Source organism: Sorghum bicolor, chromosome 8 (genome assembly GCF_000003195.3).
Source record: "Sorghum bicolor cultivar BTx623 chromosome 8, Sorghum_bicolor_NCBIv3, whole genome shotgun sequence".
In the NCBI taxonomy this organism is placed as follows: Eukaryota; Viridiplantae; Streptophyta; class Magnoliopsida; order Poales; family Poaceae; genus Sorghum; species Sorghum bicolor.
Genome location: NC_012877.2, coordinates 1,038,213 through 1,052,090, shown reverse-complemented (window position 1 = coordinate 1,052,090; position 13,878 = coordinate 1,038,213). Strand labels below are relative to the sequence as shown.

The following is a 13,878-nucleotide window of genomic DNA, read 5'->3' as shown; positions in this document are numbered from 1 at the left end:
AGACAAATAGCTCATCAATAAAACACTAATGTAGATATGGAGTCAGTTCCAAGGATCAAAATCAAAACTGAAGCTGAGTAAAAAAAACTATTCATGGAGTAAAACAGTAAAGCCTTATTAGCTACAAATTAAAAATATGTTTCTGGACCTAGGAAAACAGTTCAAAATTTTTAAAAATTAAAAGCGAAATAGTTTTTAGCTTCAACAATTATTTACTTAAAATAAAAAGAAGACAAAGTATAAAATCACTGCATACCATGTATTTGTAATTGGCGTTTAAGTCCTGCTCCATGTTTCTCTTGCCTGCATTTAGAAGAGTGATTCTTGCCTTCTCACTTGATAGCCATTTGTATCCCATAGGTGCTCTGCTTAGTGCTGCTACCATTTCAGACAACTGGGGGCTCTACGTACACGTGAATGGAATTCCATTAGCACACACGCACTGCATCATGGGTGCTGGTTTTGGTGAAGATGAACCCCTTATTTCATCTGTACAAAATAGTTGATAATAAACTCACAAGTGAGAACATGGAGAATTAAACTTATGAAAATACATGCATCAGAATTCATGCTTCCACTAAACAATCCAGAGTAACACAATGAAAACATTTCTCTGTTTTATGAAATGCAATAGTAAAATAAATATTGAGACCTTAAGCCACGACCACTGAAATGGGTTTCTTTCCATACCGGCCTTTCATGCTGCTTAAAAAGGGGAGAAATTTTTTGTTTCTCTGTTCAAACACAATAAACTCACTTATTATTTTTGTTTCTCTGAATTGGAAACCAAAGAACTAACATAAGTTTTTATTTTTGTTTCTTTCTTTGTTAAGAACATCATCAGTTTACCAGGTATAAATAGGTTTAAAATAACTTATTATTTCACTACAGTGGTATTTTGTTGGGGAACTATTCTATCCAAACATAGACAATTTCTTCAGTTGATCTCTCCTAATTTCCAACCATTCATGAGCTGACAAAACTTAAATTTCATCAAAGACAAAAAAAACACATGCCTTGCTACATGAAAAATATTTCATAAATAATAATTATCTATAGTTGATCTGTCCCAATTTCCATCCATTCATGTACTACTGCCATAGGTGTACCTTGAACTGGTCAATGTCCACACCGTCTTGTTGAAGATCAACTCATGGAAACACAAGAATATCAGGTTATGTATTCTACAAGGATTAAGGAGAGTTAGTGTCCAAGGTTCATGCACGCTACAACTACTTGGGAACCATGGAGATAAAGGAATACCTCAATTAAGCAGGCTGCATCATTCTGATGATCACCCTAATTGGCATCTCCATCACTGAGGTAATCTTCTACATAGCTGTATTTATGGCTACAAAAAAACCCAAATACAGAACTTTGAGCTGTCAAGTGAAATTCATAGCACATTCAGAAGAGCAAGTGAAATTCATAGCACATTCATCAAAAGGAGAAAACCAGAAAAAGTTCCTAGAAATTTTGATTGCATCCTACAAACTGTAGAGCAACATTGCATACATCGTTAGATCAAAATACCGGAGAAGGGTGCAAACCAAGAGGGGAAAGAGTATAGATGGAATGTGTAGGTGATAGCTATTACCATTGAAGAAATTCCAGTGGACGGGGCGGACGGTGGCGACTTCCTCGTAGTCTACCGGACGAAGTCAACCTTGGTCCAGAGGTGGCAGTCGAAGCCATCGACGTGCTCGCCGCCGAAATTTAAGTTAAATTTATTTTACCATGTTCTCTTTTCCTCGAGCTAGTTTTCGCACAGGAAAAAGGAACTACATTTGCAAATGCAAATAATGTGTTACAGATATCAATCCTATGCAATAAAAATAAATATTTGTTACTTCCGAAATGGTATTGACATATTGGAAAATAACTTTCATTGTGCTTGTCAACACATACCTGGGAGGCAAATGATATAGCTCATTAGAAGGTAGGAAACTGTGATTTATATAAAAGGTATTATAGCAACAATTATAGCTCTGACAATGGACAAAATAGGAATAATGATACACTTACATACTTGTCAAAAGCGTAAGTGATTTATATGAAGGAAACTCCTAACACAAGAAAGCCTATATGCAATTTTGTAACCAGTCAAACTCACATAGACAATAGAATTGCATTTTTGTTCCTATCACTTGGTACATAAACTATCCAAAGCAGGTTATTTGACGCATATTAGAAGAAGATGATGATTACTGAAGATGCGGGCATACCATGCAGCATGCACATATCAGACCAGGGCAGACCCTCTTGTTTGTAACTCCCAGCATTTTGGAATTGCAGCAGTGCTTGTACTGCAGCATTTCCGTGGCCATCAATCATAGGAACTCTACTGGCCAAGCAAAGACTGAAACACCAAATAAAAAATAGAAATAAGTAACACAGGGTAAAAACTTGGTAAAAACACAGGTAATAGCTATTACCATTGAGGAAATTCCAGTGGACGGGGCGGACAGTGGTGACTTCCTCGTAGTCTATTGGACGAAGTCAACTTTGGTCCACAGGTGGCAGTCGAAGCCATCGATGTGCTCGCCGCCGAGGTAGACAACACCAGCGGCAATCCAGTTGGGAGGCAAGAGCCCCACGGGGAACAGAATGGTGCTGCAAGATCTAGAGTCGAAGTAGTAGGAGCTATTGGCTTGGCGTGGTGGGCTAGGCTAATGCCACCGGCCAAAACCCTAGCCGTCCGCTGAACTGCATGCGAGAAGGAGATGGAGGTCCTCACCGAGGATGGAGAGAGGAGCGCGATGCGGGCCGGAGTCAAAGATGGAGGTGCCGACCGGAGAGGGATGTACCAGGCGGCCGGAGAGGTAGGTGCCTCCGAAGGCCTACTCGCGAGTTGCGACTGAAGAGGAGACCGCGGATGGGGAAGAGGATTGGGGGAAAGGAGGAGTCGCTCCCACCCGTACTCAGTGGACAGAACTCACCTTGGCCGACGCCAATCCGGTGCCATGGCCTCGTCTGCCGTCACCGTCGGGGCAGGGGCGTCCCCAAATCCGGCCGATGTCGCGTCCTTGGTGGGGCAGTGGAGGAGGGGTCACACGACGCGATGGGGAAGGGAGGGGAGAGGATTCGGATGGGAGGGAAGGGGAGAGGAGGAGTCGGGCGTCGGGGTCGGGGGAGAGGGAGAGCCGCGCGTGGGAGAGCCGCGCGTGGGGGTGGGCACAGGATTAGAGATGAGTGATGAGTTTGATCCGAGCATTTATGACCATTGGATGTGATTGAGTTAGGGGAATGAGAGATTAGAGTTAATCTTGTCCCTTAATTTTGGAAGATAGATCTTTCTGGATGTAATTTTTTGTGTGTACTTAGTGTAGCTTATGACTGTAGTAGTAGTTTATGGGGTGTATTTAGCTAAATTCAGAACTGGTAGATTATATAGTAGTGGAGATTCCTATTTCCCGATGGCCCAACAAATCATTCCTTCAGTTGCTATCCATCCACCGGTGTTGGTATCTCAACGGGCCAACCAACCAGGATCAGGACCACAATTTCTGTGGTTGTAACTTTTTTGTTTTATTTTTTTATTCTAATATGTGAATGCAGTGCGAATTAGTTTATATACTTTAGATTCAGTTTTCTCATTAGAATTCGCTCTATTTTTTTATTAAAAGAATGGCTCCGCCGCTGATATGTAACCTCAACGATTGAAAAAAAAAATGCTTTTACAGGGAGTACTCGTGACGATATTGGCATACCATATTATTACTGAATATATGATCCTCCGAAGATTAAAGAGCCATTGCTGAAGTCTTAGTTGCGGTTTAGAATCTTTTGATGTGAAAGGTAAAGGACAACAAAGACCGTTGTTTACCCTCCCAGAAAACCGAATTTTGCGTGTGGTCCTCCATGACCAATATGAAAATCGGACCATATATAATTTAGTGGTCGTCTTCGTCAGCGTAACTACTTTGATAAAGACCCACCAATGTTTAGAGGTAAGTTAACTAATTCCCCCGCCCCAAATCGGCAAGGTTCCATTTGGATCCTTGAAATTGAATTCATTATAATAAACCATTGTTGTGGAAAAAGAAAGAAAAAAAATGAAGAAATGAGAAAGAAAAAAAGTCTACAACTTTACTTAAATTGGAGAAGAAAGAAAAAAGAATCCACAAAATCCATTTATCATCTCTCACCCTACGAATTTAAGATAGACTTATACGTGAACTTTGAAAAATCGTGAAATCTCGAATTCCAAGCCAAATAGCTTAATTTCTTAAGTAGATTCTAATTCCTATGAAATGAAGGGATCCAAATGGGCCATAAGTTTATTTTGATATGAACATTTTGAGAAAAAGCATAAATATTAGTTTTGCCAAAAAAAATGTTGTTATTTGCCAAAAAAATCAACTTAGAGATACTTTGAATACAACTATAGATACTTGTATATAATTTTATTTGAATAATTATTAGTCACATTTTATAAAATTATACTTTTCCATACGTTTAACATTCCAATACAAAAATACTCTCTTCATCTAAAAAAAGAATACAACAATGGGTTGCATGCCAGTAGAAGTAGTTCATATTTGACCAAATCTCTAATAAATAGTATTCATATTTATGACTTTAAATTAATTTATATAAAAATACATTTTATTATTAATACAATGTTATTATTTGATATAACAAATATTAATATTTTTATGTATAATTGGTCAAACTCAAGATACTAAAACATGACGCTGTGTTAGTACTACTTCTATTCTAAAATTGTACTTTTTTTTGCTATCTCGGAAAGCTAATACTTCTTTATAATTTGAAATGTGGGAGTACAATAAATTTTACTATCTTTCTTTTTTAATTAGCTTGGTCATACTTTGTACTGTTTACCTAATATATTGTATTTATCTTCTTTAGGATGGAAGGGAGTAGTATTAGCCATTTAACCCTGGTGATGCAAATAGACGTTGAGAAGACGAAGAAAGTCAATACAATGTAGATGAAAACTCTTGATTGCATTCCATCTGTCACGTCACTTTTTATTAATTGGCATAGTAGATGTTTCGATGTCATAGAATAAAGGGGATCTTATCCGAGTCCCACAAATCCCAAAATCGGTTAGCTAGTCCGTTGGCTTTCACAGTCTCGACACATCGTGGCTGCTGCTGACCTGAGTGCGTGCACAAGCTCTTGCGCACGGGCACGGACTCGCCACGGTCACCACTCTCGCATGCTCGCCGCCGCCGCCGCCGCGCTGCCCTCCTCTGCTCTCTTGTCTTGTCTGCTCTGCTCTGCTCAGAACTAAACGACACCAGGCGCTCCGTGGCGCCCACGAAACCTCATCGGCGTCATCCTCCTCCTCCTCCTCATCCCCGTCGGTCCAGGATAACCATGATCCACCACCATCTCTGACTCATCCCTGCCTCCTCAGTGCCTCTGCCGTGTAGGACTGGAGTGGAGTGCCGTCTCCAAATCATCACATTTCCCCAATAATTTAATCTCCACCGCCGTCGCCGCCGTCAACTAAACCCACGCCGACGGCCGACCAACCATGGCGTCCTCGCTGCTCTCCTCCCCCGCTAAACCTTTCTGCTCCACCACCAAAACGACCCCCGCACCAAAAGCCACCCGCTTTCCATCCCCAAGATTCCTCTCCTCCGCCCATGTCCTCTCCGCCGCGCGCCGCCTCCGTGCGGTCTCCGCCCGAGCGTCGCAGCAGCAGCCTCCGCCGCCGCGGGGGCAGCAGCAGCGGCGGCCGGAGTACGTCCCGAACCGCATCGACGACCCAAACTACGTGCGAATCTTCGACACCACGCTGCGCGACGGGGAGCAGTCCCCGGGCGCCACGATGACGAGCGCGCAGAAGCTCGTCGTCGCGCGCCAGCTGGCCCGCCTCGGCGTCGACATCATCGAGGCCGGGTTCCCGGCTTCCTCCCCCGACGACCTCGACGCCGTGCGCTCCATCGCCATCGAGGTCGGCAACCCCGCACCCGCCGGGGACGACGGTGGCGCCGACGCCACGCACGTGCCGGTCATCTGTGGCCTCTCGCGGTGCAACAGGAAGGACATCGACGCGGCGTGGGAGGCCGTGCGCCACGCGCGACGGCCCCGGATCCACACCTTCATCGCCACCAGCGACATCCACATGCAGCATAAGCTCAGGAAGACCCCCGAGCAGGTGGCGGCCATTGCCAGGGACATGGTGGCCTACGCCCGCAGCCTCGGATGCACTGACGTCGAGTTCAGCCCCGAGGACGCCGGCAGGTATGTATGTACCACTCTTTGCAGTTGCGAAAAATCAGATTTTGGTTGATTCTTTAGCTGCATTCTCCGAATCTGAAAGCCTGTAAGTAAGGTCCATTTTTTTTTGGTACCAAGAAAAGTATAAGCTGGTTTAAGATTCCCAACTCATCTAATTGAAAGTTCACAAATCAACCAGTAATCTAGCACACACAAAAACGGTCCCAATTTAGTCCAACACGAGTTGATTTCTTCACTTTGAGGCAAAGTTATGCATGCCTGCTAAGTATTCTAGTTAGCTTCTCATAGTTTACAGAGTAGTGCTTCTTCAGTTTCAGAGGGAGGCAACTTTCTTAGCGAATCAAAACAGGGTAATAAACTTAGTTCCATGCTTAGCCTGGTAAGGTACTACATATTTTTTTTCCCTTTTTGGGATTGGACATTTTCTGGTGCAAAAGGATGCTGAAGTTAGCTCATGCTAGGATGCCCTCAAAGGAATTTTATAGTATTTATTTACAAAAAAATGATCCTTTTTCCCCGGTGTCCAAGTGGCTGTGCCATGATTGGTTCCACTTTTCCATCCAGGTCAAATAGAGAGTTCTTGTATCATATTCTAGGGGAAGTCATAAAAGCTGGAGCTACAACTCTCAATATCCCGGACACTGTCGGATACAATCTTCCTTATGAATTTGGGAAGTTAATTGCTGATATAAAGGCAAACACTCCTGGAATTGAAAATGCTATCATTTCAACTCATTGCCAGAATGACCTTGGTCTTGCGACTGCCAACACTTTAGCGGTACTACCTTTCTATTTCTTATTTATATTTTTATATAATTTGTTATCATTGGTCTGATCTTAATCGGGCTACTACTTTGACTTAACTTTAGGGCGCTCGTGCAGGGGCACGACAATTAGAGGTTACTATTAATGGTATTGGTGAAAGAGCTGGAAATGCTTCTTTGGAGGAGGTGAGCTGATGCCTTAGTCATATTTATCTGTTGACAGTGCCTTACAAAGTAGTCTGATGAGTTTTGGAGAGGAATCTGAATTGCTGATTGGGTGTTTGTACGTGCCTAATATTTTCTGATCTCCTTTAAAGGTTGTCATGGCAATTAAATGCCGCAGAGAACTGTTAAATGGTCTCTATACTGGAATCGATTCTCGGCATATCACTTTGACGAGCAAAATGGTACAATTATCATTTCTTGTCTTGTTTGTTTTTCCTTTTGGTCTCTTATACATTTTTGAGATGACTGATTTTCTGGCACAAATGCTCTAACTATTCTAGGTACAAGAGCATAGTGGACTGATCGTACAACCACATAAAGCTATTGTTGGTGCCAATGCATTTGCTCATGAAAGTGGAATTCATCAGGTAAACACATTTGCAGTCTCCTTACTACCATCAACTTATTTGCGATTGTAGCAGTGTTGGGTTGTTGTTCACGCACCTTGTAAATAAATAAGTAGCACTGCTCCTTTTCACTTCCTTGGTACTTTGTTCTCAACTGCCAATGCAACTTATCTATATATTGTAAATAATTATTTTCACCATTGTGATGGATCAACCATTGTTTCACCTTGCTGACTCTGAGCCTCTAAGATATTTAATTTTTTGGTAACTGTTGATCTCATACATATATGATTTAAGGCCCCCTTGGAAATTGGAATGCGGGATTTTTTTTCATGTTTCCTGTGAAATTCTTGCATTCCAAAGGGCCCCTCACTATTCTCATTAAAGAGTGGACTATTCTTTATGTTTACTTTCATTCTTTTTTCTTTTCTTTTGTTTTGTTTTGTAGGATGGCATGCTTAAAAACAAAGGAACTTATGAAATTATATCGCCTGATGATATTGGTTTGACACGTGCAAACGAATTTGGTATTGTTCTTGGGAAACTCAGGTATCATGCAATACACCTTTCCCTATTTAGTTCACTTTCTCAAATATTCAACTTCATCGTTTTGCTGATTCAGTGTTCATGCTACAACAAAGGAGCCCCAAATGCTTAAATTTTGAATGCTTGTATGTTATGGCTACTAGGTCGGCATTAGCTGTTGGTGACATGTGTACAGTTAGTGTTACAAAACTACAAAAGTATTGGTGGTAGTAGGGTATGATGTAAAGCATTAGACTTCAGTCACAACATAAATCCTATAATTCTATCATTATGCTATATGTACTATATTCTTGAACTGGAAGTTTGATAGTTTTTCTTGGAAATCAAATATTTAGTCTTTAATTAATCTATTTATTATCAGGATTATGCTTCTGAAATTCTTTGTTTGCTATATTTACAATTAGGCATGCATACAGCAATAAATTAGATCAAATTTGAGAATCACATCCATACTAATGTTTTCTGTTCTTACTTTCAGTGGAAGGCATGCTGTGAGATCTAAGCTAGTGGAGGTACAGCTTAGATGTTTTCTTTGTTTTTCTACTCACAACTAGGGCTTTCTGTTCAAGTTCTTCTTTTTTATGTTCCAGTTCTTATTGTTAACTGATATGATCTTCGTTGTTCAAACTGTAGCTTGGATATGAAATCGGTGACAAGGAATTTGAGGACTTCTTTAAACGCTACAAAGAGGTTGCAGAGAAGAAAAAGGTGACTCTTTTCTGAAGCATACTTACTCTATTTCTTATGTGACCTTCCTTTTTGGGCCATGCCACCTTTTTATTACCCAATGTCATCTCCATCATTTTACTATAATCTTTAAAAAAATTGCATGCATTGTTTAATAGCTTCCACATTCCTTTTTGGGCCATGTCACCTTTTCACCTCTACATTTTTATTTAATCATTGCATTCCCTGGGAGGGCTGCTTCCTTTCGTGTTCTGTTTTATTTGTCATATATTATAACATGTACATTCTGTACACATGGAAACTAAATAATTTGTTCATGATTTGTAGCGTGTAACTGATGAAGACTTAGAAGCGTTATTGTCAGATGAGATATTCCAGCCTAAGCTTATTTGGTCCCTTGCTGATGTACAGGTATAGTTGAGCTGCAGTTTACTAAACTTTGGTTAGCAGAAACGTGATATGCTAAGTTTCAAATGTGATTCATCCTTTTGCAGGCAACATGCGGTACACTTAGTTTATCTACGGCAACGGTGAAATTGATAGGACCAGATGGAGAGGAGAGAATAGCATGTTCAGTCGGAACAGGTCCAGTCGATGCAGCTTACAAGGCTGTTGACCAAATAATCCAGGTTTGTTGCCACCACAATTTTGATCTTTCTTGCAGTGGTACACTGCTTCTAACGATGGAATATGGATGCTGTTTTTTTGGGTATTTTTCTTGCACTGGTACACTACTTCAAACGTGAACAAATATGAATGTTGCATTTTCTTTTAGTAATAGAAGTACTCGTTTTTTTTCTCGATATGGACTAGAAATACATGTATCTGGGTGAATCTCTGGCTGTATTTTCATCATGATTACCCACAATTTTCCTAGAATTTGCATGAAATTTATCACAAGCAGCTGGATTTCTAGAGATGATACACTGGCTTGATGTCAAAAATAAAATTACATCTATACAGGGACATGACTTGTGATTATTACCATGATTTATTGGAGCATTGTGTCTGAGTATGTTTTAGCAGCTTGAGAAAGAAAGAAGTGTCAGTTGTTCTGCTTGGGAAGGCACCAAGGCCTATTTCAAAAGCTGCAGTATCATACAATGTGACATGAGATAGATATTCTATTGACAGCACTTCCTGTCTGCCTTTGAAAATTGGACATATTACTCTTTTATGGTGTCATTTTAACTACTACCTCCATCCCAAATTGTAAGTCGTTTGACTTTTTTTACCCCTAGTTTGACCACTCGTCTTATTCAAAAAAAATTATGCAAATATAGTCAAATTGAAGTCATTCTTGAAGAACTTTTATTAATAAACCAATACACAACAAAAAAAATGATATTTTGTATAAAACTTTGAATAAAACGAGTGGTCAAACTTGATATTAAAAAAGTCAAACGACTTACAATTTGGAATGGATTGAGTAGAAAGCAACTGGGGTTGGGAAAAAAAGAGATGTCAAATATTTAATCATCTAACACAATATTGAGTATAACATGGGTTGTCTCCTATCAGTCTGGACTGGTGCAGGCAGGGATTGTACCTAACTCATCAGATTCATTTATTTTGTTCTTTGACTACCGAACGATCACAATGAACAGAAATCTTATTGGACTAACAATCTACAGATTCCAACCGTTCTACGAGAATATAGCATGACATCAGTCACAGAAGGCATTGACGCAATTGCAACAACTCGAGTTGTTGTCACTGGAGATGTGAGCATCAACGCCAAACATGCCTTGACTGGCCGCTCTTTCAACCGCTCCTTCAGGTTATAACAGTCCTTTGAAATCTGTTTCCATTTCTTCCATGCTCCCAGCTATTCTGTTCTTCTCTCACCGCTTCTCCGTGTCTGTTGACTTCAGTGGGAGCGGGGCATCCATGGACATTGTGGTGTCCAGCGTCAGAGCTTACCTGAGCGCCCTGAACAAGATTTGCAGTTTTGCTGGCGCCGTGAAAGCCAGCAGCGAGGTACCTGAGATCGCAAGCGTTCCGAGCACAGAATGAGCTTGGTGGCGTTCCTTTTGTTCAAGATTTCTGGAAGGATCAGCCCTTCAGCTTAGGACAGGCTTGTCTTGGGCCTATGTAGTGTACAATTTCTGTATCTCATATACCATACTCGTGGCCAGTTTGTATATCATATATAAACCATACAATCTGTATTTGGAGGTACTTGCCATTTAGAACTCTGTGGCCAAAGAAAGATGAGGTCATTTAGAATGATTCATTCTTTTAGCCTGTAAACATTATACATTGAAAACCTGAGCAGTGAATAAAGGATGCCCAAGATTGAAACTGTGATCCATCATCCATATCAGTGTTGTGATGCCAGCTTGAATATTCATGAAGCCGTGTGGTTTCTTTAAGCACACAAAAGGAAACCAGCAGTGAGGTACCTGGGAGCTTGGTGTTCCAACTGTTTGACCGGATTAATGCTAGGTTTACCCTTTCGTCGTTGCAAAGGTTACACATGTTTTTTATGAGGATCTTCCCATTACCATTAACTCAGAATAAGAAAAAGCAGTAAGTTTTGGGCTATAGGCGTGCCTGGTCCTCCATCTGTTCTAATTTATAGGTCGTTTGACTTTTCTAGATATACAACTTTTATTATGTATCTAGATATCGTATATCCACCTGTATAATATAAAATTTTATAAAAATAGGAAGTTATAGAAACAAATATTTACTAAAAAGGAAAGATATGGCTAGATGATTCGTTATTTTTTGGGCAAATGTTTGCTCATCACATTAGATCAAGTATAATAAATTCTACTTAGTAGGCTGTAAGACTATCCATGTCATGTCGTCAAAAATCCAACATAAAGGTGAGAGAATTGAGGAGATGAGTGGAGGACGTGAACTGTTGCTTAACATGACTACAGCACAAGGAACCAGGAAAAGATTCTCTCTTAGGCCTCGTTCGGCAGTCTAGGAATGGTTCCCGAACAGGATCGGAACCAGGCATGGTTTCAGGGAATCCATGCGTGTCACTCAAACCAGGCCTGGGTGCCATTCCATAAGGTTTAATTCCCGTACATAAAAAAATTATTGTTCGGCAGTACAGGTTTCAAATCAAGACTATACCAAGAATATGTAGACGCACAAACTGAACTGTCTAGTACTTGTGCCATGCAAAGTCACACATTCACCCCTACTCTTCCATGTGCTTGCACACTTGTACTCCGTACCTATCTACTGATGACGTTAATGAGACACCAAAGTATACATGCAGATTATGGTGTACTACTCAAAACTTAACTAGACGGCCTTTTTTGTTGTGTCATGTTAAGCTACTTCAGGTTCTCAAACTCGGCGTTGTCGCTGTGTGAGATTGTGGCATTGTACCTGGCCTTTCCAGCAGTCTTGACCTTGGAAGCCACCTCCTACCAAATCAAGAGCAAACAGTTACTCCAAGGTTACAAATTACTCATTGAAATCAAGAGTATACAAGAGCGAATCGAGTGACTGAAAACAGTTTGACCTGAACTTTTCAGTTTTCATTCAGCAAGAAAATCTGAACTAAAAGAGAACAATAGCTGAGAACCCATTGAATCAAGGCCTGCATTGTGCAAGCTGACAACTTTCAGTTTAGCATATTCACATGTGTATTATGTACTGATAGATTTTGATAACTACACTGCGTTATCGATATTGGAAAATAGATTTTGATAACTACACTGCGTTATCGATATTGGATAATAGGTTATCCTCTTAGCTCATTTTTTGTCTCAAAATTCCAAATACAGAGAATTTTGTTGTACATACAGACAACCAGGTCCTACCGATATTGCAGCAGCACCCGAGCAATCAAATAACGATGTTGTAGTTTAAAGGACAGATTTGAGCAAGTATATAAAGGAAACACTTACAGTAGAACTACAGTACGCTATTCAATGTAACAATATACAAAGTGAAGGTCAGAATTACACATTTAGTGATATTATAAGATAATAATCAGAGTCAAACATATATATATTTCTGCAATCAGGCAAAAAGAAGCTGGATGAGAATCTTCACAAATCCTATCAATAGAGAACACTGGGAGCTAAACAAAACTGGCAATTATTGAAACAAACCTAGCAGCCCCTAATAGTGCCATTTTTATGAATTTTGCCACTAAACTTACAAATTTAAAGATAAAACAAAATTTACAAGTAGCAAGTACCTATTTCATAAGTAAACAAGCAGCCAATAGTTTTTAAAGACCACGCTCAGCGTGTATTTCATTAAGAAGGAGCAGAGTTTACAAGCTGGTTACACGGTAACCCCAAGCGGAGCCTAGAGGCAGAAACAAGCTTAAGAGAACACAAACAAGCTTAAGAGAACAAACAGCAAAGTAGCCAAGGTGGCTAGCCGGAAGACCACACAGAGGGCAGCACTAGGAGCGCTTGGATTGGTTTGAAGCCCGCCAGCCCCCAAACCGCAGCCTCATCCATGATTTTTGTCAGGAGCTGCAACGGCGACGAGGCCACTGCGTCAAAAGTTCTCGCGTTTCGTTCCTTCCAGAGCGTCCAGCCCACAAGGAAAAAGAGTGAGTCGAAACCACGGCGGAGGACTTTGGGGACTCCTTTTCTGTTCTTAACCCACCAGGACATGACGTGCTCCTCGTTGACCATAACGAGATCCTGCAAGCACAGCTTGTTGAGGCACATATGCCAAACTTCCTTGCTGAAGCAGCAACCCAGTAGAATGTGGTCGATCGTCTCAGGCAGCTGGTCACACATGACACAAGTCGCGGAGCTCTGCAAACCGTGACGGAAACGTCGTTCAGCAGTCCAACAACGCCGGTGCAACACAAGCCAGAAAAAGAACCGCACACGCGGCGGGGCTGCAGTCTTCCAGATTTCTTTGGCGCCGATGGGCAACGAGGAGCCAAAGAACATAGCCCCATACGCTGAGGCGGCCGAGTAGGTGCCATTGCCAGGAAGCCTCCAGCAGAAGGTGTCCGGAGTGTCTGAGAGCTGGATATGGCGCAGCAAATCACAGATTTTATTGAACTCAATCAATAGCTGCATTGTGATCGGTCCAGAAATGTGGCGAACCCAAGCATCACCGGGGAGAGCATCCGCAACCAGGCACCGCCT

The 13,878-nt window shown here is 41.2% G+C and overlaps 1 protein-coding gene and 1 long non-coding RNA gene across 2 annotated transcripts; one reads left to right on the top strand and one right to left on the bottom strand.

Moving 5' to 3' along the window:
* Nucleotides 263-1,317, bottom strand: LOC110429638. The gene is made up of 3 exons (XR_002446740.1): nt 1,264-1,317; nt 1,110-1,184; nt 263-489 (listed from the first exon to the last, which is right to left on the bottom strand). It is a non-coding gene; the product is annotated as an uncharacterized LOC110429638 (long non-coding RNA).
* On the top strand, nt 5,141-11,099 carry LOC8071409 (2-isopropylmalate synthase A). Its single transcript, XM_002442636.2, has 12 exons — nt 5,141-6,219; nt 6,781-6,994; nt 7,086-7,166; nt 7,298-7,387; nt 7,487-7,573; nt 8,001-8,101; nt 8,577-8,610; nt 8,732-8,806; nt 9,113-9,196; nt 9,280-9,414; nt 10,420-10,565; nt 10,660-11,099. The coding sequence occupies exons 1-12, from the start codon at nt 5,507-5,509 to the stop codon at nt 10,799-10,801; spliced, it is 1,902 nt and encodes a 633-aa protein (XP_002442681.1). The 5' UTR covers nt 5,141-5,506; the 3' UTR covers nt 10,802-11,099.